The following is a 13,244-nucleotide window of genomic DNA, read 5'->3' as shown; positions in this document are numbered from 1 at the left end:
TGCCCACTGAGTGTTCCTTTCCTCTTTTGACCCCCTTTGGCTGACCTAGGTTGGAGTAGTTACTAAAATACACCCAGAAACATCGTCCTAATCCTCATCTGCACCAACCCTCATTCCCTGGGGCAGCATCGCCGTCCTGCACCCTCCATTGCTCCTGAGCTGCTCGTGAGCTGCTCTCCAGCTCTGCTTCTCATGCTCACATTCCAGTCCACCTGGCCTAGATAAGTGGAGGTTTATTTGACCCTGAAAAGTAGCCTTCTACCATGCAATGAAGAAAACGAAAAGCAGAACATAACAGTGTCCATTACAGAGAACTCACTTAGTGCAGGTCTCAGTTAAGCAGGAATTACTAAAGTCCTGAGTTTAAGTTTCCAGGATCTGAAAGCTTTCCACGATCGTTTTCTGTATAATCTTACCTACAATTTCAACCTGTTATTTAAACCCATTCTTGTGTTTGCTGTACTTTGATTAGCTTTATTTCGATTTGACGTCCTTTGACATTATGGACAGTTAACGCTTTGTCTCTGTTAGATTGCTTTTTAGTTCACAAGAGAAACTCCATTCTTCTGTATTCGAATAGCTGCCATGATGGAGCAGCTGTCCCAGAGGGAAATGAAAACAATGCTTTCCCAAATTGTCAAGTTAGAAATTCGCTCTTGGGTTACTTACAATGTATCTGAGTATTAAACAATTTTCTTTTTAAAAGTTTGAAGTAAAACTACCCAGAAACACTTAGTGGCTGACCAGAAACTAAACTCCTGGCATTCTCAAAGTGGGATTTATTGGCTTATAAATGTCCTGTGTTGATTCACAAAGGCACAAACTCTCTTGGGACGTTTTCTTCTAAATATTGATGGGAGAGGGGGCCGCTGTTACGGAAGTTTCGTTGGCTGGACTAAACTGCTAAACAGATTCAATAAGATTATATCAACTAGACAAAAGGAAAAAGGAAAAAAAAACAGAGGTGTCCTGGGAGGCATCCGGATGAGACCTGTAGATCGTGAGAGACATTCCTTGCTATCTACAGGGAAAATGGGTTTTGTTCTCCACATCCAAAATCATCTCAGGAGCTTGCGGAGACACCACCTACTTACTTACCAGCCAGAAAGAGCAGATGCTTCCTAAACTCCCAATGCCGGAGCTCACAGTGGCTTTCACGCCCTGGGAGTAAGTTAGACTTAAGAAAGCCCGTCTACCCTTCCTGGGTACACAGGCCAGCTAGGACATCCCAGAATAAATCACACGGCACAATCATCCAAAGATCCCATCATCCTTGCCATTTGGAAAGCCATGCTCCTGCGCTACCCTCTCCTCAGGGAGCCTCCCATGCCCAGGACTACAGGGTCCTGCCGTTCAGACTGCGACTCATCTCACATTCTTCCAGACTGTTTGGACAACAGCCTCTCATCACCTAATGCAGATGACAGTCTCACAGAACTGAGTGCTCAGGCAGACACTGATACGGCTCTGTAGTACAGCAAACAGTATCAGTTTACAGCCCTGAGCCCAGGCCTGGCAAACTACGCACAGTAGCGCTGGGGCAGGGCTCTCAGAAAGAAGCTGGCTTACGAGTGGCACTCTCTAACTACAACTCTGCCAGCACCAAACTCTACATAGTTCCATCTATGAGATAAAATGTAATACAGATAAATGTCAAAAAAAAAAAAAAAACTTCAGTGACTCCTTTTGTCAAGTATATGGGCTACTTAGTCTGGTCCAAGTTTATTTTAAAAAGCCCTAAGTGCTTTCACGGCTCACACACTGACAAGAGGCCCCAGTGCCTGTGAGCTGCCAGGAAGATGGGCTGAGTGGGCCTGGCTCTCCCATCCACACCGGGAGACAGGGAAGAAGACTGCACACTCCAGGCCTATCCCTAGGCGCCAGGTCACGAAAACCACGTTGACAGCTCATGCTGTGTGTGTGTCATAGCGCACAAGTGGGACTGTGAGACAGTGAAATTGACGCTGGGTGGAGCGCTGAGGAGGAGCCACGGTGGGTTGGTGGAGACAGGCCGTCATGGAGAAGAGGCCCTGGCTTGCTCCACGTAGCTCTCATTGCAGCCTCCAGGCAGGTCCCAGAGGTCTCTGACCTTCATCGCCCTCCCCTCATGGCTTTCCCATACTCGGATGAGGATCGGTGCGGGCAGGGCTCCAGGCACAGCCACTGCCTACCCCTGCTGACTAACTGTGGCCCCAGGGTGGTGACTCAGCCCCGCACCTCCTGCTCCCATCCGCACTGGGCCAGAGAGGATGACTTACCCAGCACGTTCACATCACACAGCTCTGTGGGTTCCTAAGTCCAAGGACCAGCGATGAAAGTTACTTGAGTTATTTTTTTTATTTGTTCTTGCATATTCTACAAAAGGTTGCGGCTAAACTTAACCCGAATGATCACTTTAGTATATCACTAAGAAGCTGAAGCTCACAGCGCTGTTGAGGCACATGCATCATCTTTAGACATTTTGACTGGTGATTTCTTGACCTGCTGCTAGTGTCAAGTATCACATGAAATACGCATAGAAGTAGCACAAAATTTCTTTTTTTTTTTTTTTTTTTTTTTTTGAGACGGAGTTTCGCTCTTGTTACCCAGGCTGGAGTGTAATGGCGCGATCTTGGCTCACCGCAACCTCCGTCTCCTGGGTTCAAGCAATTCTCCTGCCTCAGCCTCCCAAGTAGCTGGGACTACAGGCATGCGCCACCATGCCCAGCTAATTTTTTTGTATTTTTAGTAAAGACAAGGTTTCACCATGTTGACCAGGATGGTCTCGATCACAAAATTTCTTATCTCCCCAAGTTTGCCAATGAATACGGAGCAGAAAGGGAAGCAGGTCACAGCGGGAGGCGCAGCTGTCCTGAGGCCGCCGTGCAAGGCGCAGGGAGGGTCAGCCCCGAGGCCAAATGGACTGGGTCTGTCAGCTGAGCGCCCTGGCTCTGGGAAGATAGTGGTGAGCAAGCCAGATGGCCCCTCACCTTCCAGAGCCCTGAGTCCTGCTGACCAAACAGGCTGACAGGCCCTTTCACTGTCCTGGAGGCCTCTGCGGGTGCGAGGTGGCTGCAAACAGAGAGTAAAGGCACTCTAGGGTGGGGAAGTGGAGCCAGCTCTCTAAGCAGGAGACGCTGAGGACAGGGAGGAAGCCACCGGACAAGGGACACTGGGGAGGGAGGGTTGGATCCTCTCCAGTATCTTTTTTTTTTATTTTATTTATTTATTTTTTTAAAGATGAGGTTTCACCAAGATGGCCAGGCTGGTCTTGAACTCCTGACCTCAGGTGATCCATCCACCTCGGTCTCTCAAAGTGCTAGCATTACAGGCGTGAGTCACCGCGCCCGGTGCCCAGTATCTCTTATAGGGGACAAGGCACACCTGGAGCCTCATCACAAAGGCAAGACAGTGGCCAAATTCAAGGTCGCTGCAAAAGTGTTGGAGCAGAGAGAATAGATTTGGCATTTGGAGAAAATGGTGACAATCACGAGCACCTACGCGGGACTCTCCATGGGTGGTATCTAAGTAAGTGCTGTCTCTGCATGAACTCATTCCACCCTCCTATTAACTCATTCTGCATATGGGGAAACAGAGGCATGCAGCATTTACATCACTTGCAAGGTCTCAGGATTTGATCCGGGTGACCTGGTTCCATAGTGCAGCCTCTCAGCCTGCCCCGATGCCCGGGCTCAGAGCAAGACTCCCAGGACAGGGGTCCCAGCAGCCCTCCCTCCCTGCACAGCAGGGCACCCGTGCTGCACCATTTCTGTCTGGGAATAGGACATTCTGACACTTTCCTGCCTCTTCCGAGGTCCAGCGCTTACTCTATACCCACCTGGGAAGGGAGGAAAGTGGGCTGAGCAACAAACTCTTCCATTTTGGGGGAGCTCAAAACCTTGGATGCTCTGAGAGCTGAAGTCCAGGGACAGCAGTGGTAGCTTCTCCTGGTGACCACTCTGCTTAAAAACTTCATCAGTTCTGTAGCTTCAGAGCCCCGCTGGACCCCATCCCTTACCTCCACCAGTTGTGGGTGGGTCCCTGGGGTGAGGCTGTCCTCCCCACCTGCACCCCAAGGGCTGAAGGGTTAAGAGGAGACCACCATCATTTATACAGAGGGATCCTGGGGGCTGGGGCTTGAGAAAGCCGTGCAGAACCTCTCACCTTCTTCCCAGCTATGGCTAGGAGTGTCTGGCCTTGCCTGTGTCACGACCAGCCCCAAGTGGGGGTGAGGGATGAGCCCAGTCCCCAGGGGAAGCGTGATGGTAGTCTAGGTCTCATCATAGTTCTGGTAGAGGTGGATTAATTTGAAGATGATGAACCTTAAGCATCTTTCTGATCTTGCTTTAAGTAAATACTTCTGAACAACAGCAATAACAAAACAGGGTGATGGGAAAGCCGCGCTACCACCTGCATTCCACCCGAACCACGTGGCCTCCCGTCCTCCCCTGCGCCACTTCTTCCTCACTAGGTCACTGCCCCACGAGGTCTCCCACAGGAGGTTTACAAAATAGAACACAGACAATCCAGCTCCTGCCTCTCACTCTGAACTCCTCCCAAGACTTTAACACCCAGCCCTTCAAGGTCAGGCACAGCCCCTGCCCCTCACTCTGTGGGTACCTGCCAGAAAAATCCTTCTTTTTTGTAAGTGGAAGTCCCCTTCTGGCTTTTCAAATCCCCTTTTACCCTCAATCCTGTATTTCAAAATTCATCCCAGCTTTCCTGTAGTAATTAACAAAAAACAAATATGTTAAATTCAATCAAAGTGAAGGTCTCGGAGAAGAAGCAGGAACTGAGTTTCCCGAAAGGCCTCACTGAGGCTTTGCTGATTTTGCTTTCCTGTGGCGTCTCTGCTTGGACCCTGGGAGCTCACAGGCCGTGTCGCGGCTCTTATCTTTAAGGACTGGTTAAAGCATGACTCCGCTTGAAAGGCACAGAGTTGGCCTTTCAAAGGTCCCGGCAGTGGGATAGAGACCCATGCGTCAAGTCTCATCTAAGTTCACATGGGCTCATCTCTCTGTCCCAACGTTATCTCCAATCTAAGACCCTTCAGCTGATCACCTGAGTTCCAGAACTGTCCCGTGCTCTCTCCGCCCTTTCCCATGCCTTTGTTGAAGACCGGTGTTCTGAGGAAACAGACACTGTGTGGAAATGGCTCAGGTCTTTAAAGCCCTGGCCGGAGGAGTTGGGGAGGGCTGGGCTGGAGCTCAGGTGGATTTGTTAGATTGCCAGAGTGGCGTGGACTTCCTCAGAGGCACGGGCCAAGTTGCGCGCTCACGCTGTCTCCTACTTTCTCTCATATTATAGACAGACAAATAGACAGACAGATGATAAAGATAGATACATAGATGATAGATTAGATAGACAGATAGATTAGATAGATAGGTGATAGACAGATAGATAGATAGATAGATAGATGATATAGATAGATAGATAATAGATTAGATAGATAATACAGATAGATAGATGATAGAGATAGATAGATGATACATAGAATAGATAGGTGATAGATTAGATAGATATAATATAGATAGATTAGATAGATATAATAGAGATAGATAGATTAGATAGATAGATGATAGGTGATACGTTAGATAGATAATACAGATAGATGATAGATACAGAGAGATAGATAATACATACATAGAATAGAGATAGATAGATGATACATAGAGATAGATACATGATAGATACAGATACATAGATGATAGATATAAATACATAGATAGATGATACATAGAATAGATAGATGATAGAGATAGATAGATAGATAGATAGATGATACATAGAATAGAGATAGATAGATGATATAGATACAGATATCGATATAGATAGATAGATAGAACCCCAAGCAGCCTCTGGCTTGGCAGGCATGTTTTCCAGCAGAGAAATTAAGGCCACTGTCCCAGTAGTGGTCTTGGGGCTCAAGGGATTTGGTCTGCGCAGCCACATGCTTCAGCCTCTGGCCCCCGGGTCGTCTGATAAGGTGTTCGTGTGGGGACTGGGATGGAAGAGGCGTCTGCACAGATGTGTTTGAAATGGCTGACACATCGCCAGTGCTCAGCACCGTCAGCTGCTATCACCATTCATTCATTCTTTCATTCAGTTGTTCATCGTTCAACAAGCCATTTTAAAAATGTGCGCAGCGTACCAGAATCTCCGCTAAGCATTTAAAGAGGCAGAATGGAAGTTATTGATGGTAGTGAAATGAAGCTGGGAGTGCACCCTGAAGGCCTCCTGTGGGCTTAAAGAACATGTGGAAACCACACATTTTAAATAGGGAGGGAGAAAGGGAGAGGCTCCCGGTCCCCTGCGTAGGGACTCGTGTGCGCCTATTTACTGTAGTTGTGTGCCACTCCTGCTCACAGCTACCGCAGAGGAAGCCTTCAGCAAATGTGAAGAAAGAACAAAAGAGACACAGTGTAGAAGGAAAAGAGAAAGCAAGGGTGAGTGAGAAATTGAGGGACAGAGAAGAGAGAAGAGGAGACAGCCAGAGAGCCCACACAGCCCGGAAGGAAGGCACTGGGTGGAACCTGGCAAGAATCTGAGCCTAACCCTCCCTTTCGAATGGGCAGGACTTCATGATATTTAGTAAGCAGAGGCCTTGCTCTGTAAGAGACAGAGAACCAGGCAGACAGCAAGTCAGCATTCCAGGACCCAGAGGAGGCAGACGTGGTGGCAGGGACCTGGCCTCTCAAGGAGACCGAGTGGCAGGGAGTCCGGGCCAGTCCCCTGTTGGGAAGCGCTTCCTCGGCTTCTGCCCGTCCCTCTCCCTTCCACCCACCATGCTGACAAAATACTTCCTAATTTGGAAGCGTTGTTCCGGAAAAGAGCCTGCTCATTTCCTCTTAAGTAGGCGGGGAAGCACTAGCGTCCAGCAGCATCGGAACCCGTAGGAGCTCTCTCGGCAGTGCGGGGAGAGGGGCCAGTCCGTGCCATCATGAGCCGTGGGTGGCAGGCAAGCATCTCTTTTCCAAGAGAGAAAAGCATCAAAGGCCTCACAAATGGTGCCCAGACTCATTCTGCATAGCATCTTTGTGAGACCCTACGTTCTTATGATGACTGATTTTGCCTGAGAAAGAAAAAATTTAATTTTACTCTGACATGCCAAATCAACGAATAATTTTCACATAATATTCAGGCAAAAAAAAAAAGCAAACAATTTGCTGGCATATTTAAGAATCTATCCACATCTACAGCTTTTCCCGGCAGCCGCACCACGGCGGGATCCCTCCATACCGGAGCGGAGCGGTGGCGCGGAGCAGGCTGTGGACGCCTGTTTGTTTTGTTTGCTGCAGCACAGCGAGCGTTTCTGTGGTACCCAGTCTGTGCTAGAAGTGCATGTCAGCTGTAAAAGGAACTGAAAAAATGGCCCACCCTCCGGCTGGAGAGGGGAGAGAGTGTGGGAGAAACACTGTAAGAGGTCTGCAGAACTTGACCCCTCCCAGCCTCTCCCACCTGCCAGCCTGGCCCTTGCAGTGAGATGCAGGCTGCCACGCTCATGCCAAAGCCTGGGGCAGCTGGGCTCAGTGAGGCAGGCATCCGTCGAGCGAGGAGGAACAGGGATCAGCAGTGACCCCAGTGGCCGGCAGGGAGCCAGGTGCGTGTGACAAGGACAGCAGAAGCCGTGGGTCAGGGTCAGCGAGGGTCAGGGTAGCATTTCTAGGAATTCACTCTGTTGGGTGCTGTGCTGGCTGCTTCTCACATGTTCTTTCTTTCTTACTCTCAGCACAGAGATTCCAATTGCAGCAGGATTGTGGAAGCAGCCAGGGAGGCGGAGGGGAGTGGTATCTTCTAAAAGCATATCAGTATCCATATGGTTTCAATAATAATCATAATAAACCAGTGAAAAGTAAAACAGGGAAAAAATCTTCACAGGCAGGGAACCATGTCAGAGAGTCCAAGAAAGCACAAGCTTAAAAACCCTGATAAACATTGTTTTGCCCCAGCTTGGTGAGGAGGGCATGGTCCCTGCCACCACCCGCCCCCCACCCCCACTCCCACTTTGCAGATAAACCATGTGCAGAAGTCAAGTTGGCAGGTTGAGGACAAGCTCAAGCCCAGGTGTCAGCTGCACAGCAGGGCTCCTGCTCTCCTCTGTCCTCTTCTACGAGCACCTCTGGGCTTAAAACTCAAGGAACTGGATGGAGAGAAGTTAATGGTCAGCAGCGGGTTACACCTTCTTTCATCTGCCTTTCCGTTCTTTCGATCGGTAGTTACTAGCATTCACCGGCCATGAGTCCTCGACGTGGAGAGGCTCAGAGCCTGGCATGCACATGACCCTGAACTCAGATGCAGAGCTTCTCCCCGTGACGATCTGCCTCTCACAGCAGGGTCTCCTGTGTTTCAGGGCATGAACTACCTGGAGGACCGGCGCTTGGTGCACCGCGACCTGGCAGCCAGGAATGTGCTGGTGAAGACGCCACAGCATGTCAAGATCACAGATTTTGGGCTGGCCAAACTGCTGGGTGCAGAAGAGAAAGAATATCACGCGGAAGGAGGCAAAGTAAGGAGCTGGCTTGTAGATCAGCCAGCATTTTCCTGACACCAGGGACCAGGCTGCCTACCCACTAGCTGTATTTCTAACTCATGCAGGGGAGGACGCTCTCCAAACATTCTGGGTGAGCTCACAGCAGCTGCTGCTGGCAGCTGGGCCAGCCGGGGTCTCCTGGCAGTGTGAGACAGAGCTGCTTTGGGAACGGGGCTTGCTGGGACAGTGAGTGAGGATATTATCCCCAGGTGATCATTAGCAAAGGTTACGTTTCAGCCTCTCCCTGGAGGACATAAACCCCCTTCAAAAGCACACCTGGGAAAGGTCACAGCTGCCTTGGTGGCCCACTGCTGTCGAGGACACCTCAGGAGCAGGAAAGGTCCCCTCGTGGCCCGAGCTCCCAGCACTCTCTGTGGCTCCTGGCTGGGACAGGCAGCGATGGAGTCCTCTCCCTTCTCTGGCTTGGGTTTCTCCCAGGGACCTTCACAGCACTGAGGGATGCACGTCCCGTCAGACCTGCGAATGCCCTCCCACAGCCATACCCCTCTGAGGTTTCACTCCAGCCTGCTCATCTCCTAGCAGCCACCAAGCCTGTGATGCTGGGCCCTGAAAACACACACAGGCCTGGGTGAACAAGGCCACTGGGCCCCCAGCTCACCAGAGCAGCCCAGGTCCCAGGGGGTGCTGAGAAATCTACCGGAGCAGCCCTGAACTCCGTCAGACTGAAATCCTTCTTGCCGGGAAGAGGCGCCAGGCCTGGGGGATGGGCCACAGGGTGACCTGGGTCCCCTGTGTGTGTCACTTGTAATTGGGTCCAGAGTGAATTACCTTTTTCCAACAGAGGGAAACTATTCGTTGCCTTATTGCTTTATCTCTCACCATCCCAAGGTGCCTATCAAGTGGATGGCATTGGAATCAATTTTACACCGAATTTATACCCACCAGAGTGATGTCTGGAGTTACGGTGAGTCGTCATCCTGGTGCTAATGAATCCGTACTGAGGCCGAGCTGGCTTTTATTATTAGCTAATTTACATTATATGCTCTGACATGCAAGTATTTTCTTTCGAGATAATGACTAATGGTAATGTAATCGTTGCTGTCTATCTGTTTCACTAAGAAAGCACGGCAGAGGAAGAGTCCAGCTGCCGTCTGAAAGTCACTGGAGACTGAGATGAGCTGGTCTGGCAGGGAGGGGGCAGGGGAGGGAGAGAGCTTAGGAAATGCCTCTCCCTGCAACGCCCAACCAAACTTGACCCGTTGCCATGAATGTGAAGTGAACTAGAGGGAGGTGACGGAAGAAGCTTGGTGGGGAATAGTTCCAGTAGAGAATGAGGCTTACGACGAACTGCCTGTGGCCGTTGTGACAGCCCTTGTGTGTCAGAGAGACCGTCTTGACAAGCACACTGAGCACATGTGTAGGGGAGAAAGACGAAAGGGAGCTGGCCCTTGCTTCTTGCCCTCAGGAGGACCACCTGGTCGGGACCTGGGGGGTCTGTTCCTCTTCCAAATCCCAGCACACACCTGTACACCTGTCCTCACCAGGGCCCCTCCTTTCACCCGGCCCTGGGTCCCTGCCCTGTCCTGAGCCTGCAGGGACCTCCTCTGTTGAGAAAGTGTTGCTGACACATTGGTCTCTGACCGCTGTGCCAGGCATGTTCCGCACTTGGTCCCTGAATTTCAGCCAGCAGCTTACTGAAAGGCTGAAACCCATGAACCTACCCCTTTATTGAGGAAAGTCAGTTACCCCGAGCCATCTACAGCGACAGGAGTGAGGGGGAGTCAACTCACCTCTCTAGAAAAGTATATTGAGAAGAACACTATTGAAGGGAACTTCCAAGAGTAATTTAGTCAGTACCACAAAAGCAAAATTATTCAAGGTATCGTCCTTTTTTATTTAGTATTTTTTCTTTTTCCTATAGCATTACTAACTTTCTGATTTGCCAAATACACACATATTTTTAAATTTCCTGAGACCTTATCTCTTCTGTTAAAATGTAAGATTTATGACACAAAGTCCAAGATCTGTGTCCATGAATAAGAAGTTTGGTGTGTGCCTGTGAGCTGAGCTGCCTTGATTAATGGAACAGACAAGGAAATAAAGGTCTGCTGATGCGTTGTTATTTTCAGCCATTTTCAGCATGTATCTCGTCTCCAGGAGGGAACTCTGGGGTCCGGCCCCAGCCATTTCTCTTGTCTCCATGCAGCCGGCCCCTCCCTCCCCAGGCACAACCTCCTGCTGGTGTCCCCTCTTCCATCTCGCTCCCCCTCATCTATGCTCCAGACAGAGGCCACATCTGTTTTTTTTAACTTTATCAGACTTTTCCTTCTCTGCTCAACATCTGTCTTTGGTCCTCCAGGTATGTTCAGATGAAACCTGAGTGCCCGGCCATGACTGATAGGATGCCGGGAATCTGGCCCTGGCACCTCTCCCGTCCGTGCGGTCCCCCTCCCCTCACGCTCCAGGCACAGCCCGTGAGTGCCAGCGCACGGCCCACACTCCACGCACAAATGGAAGCCCTCTCAAATCCAGTGGGTTGGTGCCTTGCTGTGGTCACACCCATTCTCAGGAAGTAGAATCCCACTGAGAACCTTGGGTGTTTTCAGTATCATTGACGCTGCCACGGCAGAGTCTCATCGCTGGCCTGGGGAACCCACTGCAGCTACCACACATGAGCCTGAATTTTAAGTCTAAAATTCATATCCTGTTTTCTCTCGTCTCTAGTCAAGGCAAATTATTCAATTTAATAAATTGGGGACCTAGTGTGTTGCCACCAAAGAGCTAAAAAGAGAAAATTCACAACACCTTTCAGTCCGCTGTCCAACCAACACCTGCTGCACAGGCTCTCCTCCCTCTCGCCATTTGTTCCAAAACCTGATAACCTGTCTTCCCACTAGAATTCATCATGGGTGTTTAAAAACCTAGTTAAATAGTAGTTGCACTGACTGCAGAGATCTGGAAATGAGACCGTCTTTCTTTGACAGGTCCATATTGACTACGAGACCATCTTTCTTTTACAAGTCCATATTGACTATGTGATGGGGGCAGGGGACGACACAAGAATCTATTTTCTTGCCCCCAAACCCTTGCTTTTCTTCCATTGTCAAACTTGCATTCTGTGTATCCATTCAGGTGGTTCTGTTTGGGAATGGCCTCCGTTACCCAGAGATGGGAGGGCCGTGAGAACTTGGGGTTGTCTGAGAAAACACTGATTCTAAAATTACCACTGCTCTCAATTGCTTTTAACCCTCATGGTCGTTTGATTTTGCAGGAAAAATTGGGTTCTTATTCCATGCTTGTTCTTTTATTGTGGTTTTGTATTTTTGAGGTTTTAGTACCTGTCATTTTTTTAATTTTTATTTTAGGTGCAGGGGTGCGTGTACAGGTTTGTTACATAGGTAAACCTGTGTCATGGGGGTTTGTTGTACAGATGATTTCACCACCCCAGGGTTAAGCCTAGTACTCATTAGTTATTTTTCCTGATCCTCTCCCTCCTCTCACCCTCCACCTTCCCACAGGCCCCAGTGTGTGTTGTTCACCTCTATGGTCCATGTGTTCTCATCACTTAGCTCCCACTTATAAGTGAGAACACACGGCGTTTGATTTTCTGTTCTGCATTAGTTTGCTAAGGATGATGGCCTCTAGATCCATCCATGTTCTTGCATAGGACATGATCTCATTCTCTTTTGTGGCTGCATAGTGTTCCATGGTGTGTATGTACCACATTTCCTTTATCCAGTCTGTCATTGATGGGCATTTAGGTTGATTCCATGTCTTTGCTATTGTAGATAGTGCTGCAGTGAAAATACACACGCATATGTCTTTATGGTAGAATGATTTATGTCCCTTTGAGTACTGGGATTCCTGGGTCAGATGGTAGTTCTGTTTTTAGCTCATTGAGGAATTGCCACACTCTTTTCCACAACAGTTGAACCAATTTACATTCCCACCAACAGTGTAAAAAGCATTCCTTTTTCTCCACACCCTTACCAGCATCTGTTGGGTTTTCTGTACTCTGCAATAGTAGCCATCTGACTGATGTGAGATGGTATCTCATTGTGGTTTTGATTTGTATTTCTTTATTGATCAGCGACGTTGAGCTTTTTTGTATATGCTTGTTGGCTGCATGTATGTCTTCTTCTGAAAAGTGTCTGCTCATGTCCTTTGCCCACTTTTAATGGGATTGTTTGATTTTTTTTCTTGTAAATTTGCTTAAGTTCCTTATAGAAGCTGGTTATTAGACCCTTGTCAAATGCATAGCCTGCAAAAATGTTCTCCCATTCTGTAGGTTGTCATTCACTCCAATGAGAGTTTCTTTTGCTGTGCAGAAGATCTTCAGTTTACTTGGATCCCATTTGTCAATTTCTGCTTTTGTTGCAGTTGCTTGTGGTTTCTTCATCATGAAATCTTAGCCCATTACCATATCCAGAATGGTATCGCCTAGGTTGTCTTCCAGGGTTTTTATAGTTTGGGGTTTTACATTTAAGTCTTTAATCCATGTTGAGTTGATTTTCGTATATGGTGTAAGAAAGCGATCCAATTTCAATCTTCTGCATGGCTAGCTAGTCATCATTTACTGAATAGGGAATCCTTTCCCCATTGCTTGTTTTTGTTAACTTTGTCAATGATCACATGGTTGTAGTCATGCTGTCTTATTTCTGGGCTCTGTATTCTGTTTCATTAGTCTCTATGTTTTTGTACCAGTACCGTGCTGCTTTGGTTGCTATATCCTTGTAGTTTAAAGTCAGGTAGTATAATGCCTCCAGCTTTGTTC

General features: G+C 48.7%; 1 protein-coding gene across 1 annotated transcript in view; it reads left to right on the top strand.

The window, feature by feature from the left end:
- The window catches only part of EGFR (epidermal growth factor receptor), a 203,766-nt gene that overhangs the window by 176,516 nt on the left and 14,006 nt on the right, over nt 1-13,244 (top strand). Inside the window, exons 21-22 of the mRNA XM_064366663.1 lie at nt 8,330-8,485; nt 9,359-9,434. Of these exons, the coding sequence (XP_064222733.1) occupies nt 8,330-8,485; nt 9,359-9,434 (232 nt within the window). The remainder of the gene's footprint in view (nt 1-8,329; nt 8,486-9,358; nt 9,435-13,244) is intronic.

Source organism: Aotus nancymaae, unplaced genomic scaffold, assembly GCF_030222135.1.
Source record: "Aotus nancymaae isolate 86718 unplaced genomic scaffold, 86718_ANA_hifiasm-v0.15.2.pri h1tg000065l, whole genome shotgun sequence".
In the NCBI taxonomy this organism is placed as follows: Eukaryota; Metazoa; Chordata; class Mammalia; order Primates; family Aotidae; genus Aotus; species Aotus nancymaae.
Note: the sequence above shows the minus strand (reverse complement) of the source record. Positions and strands in the feature narration are given on the sequence as shown.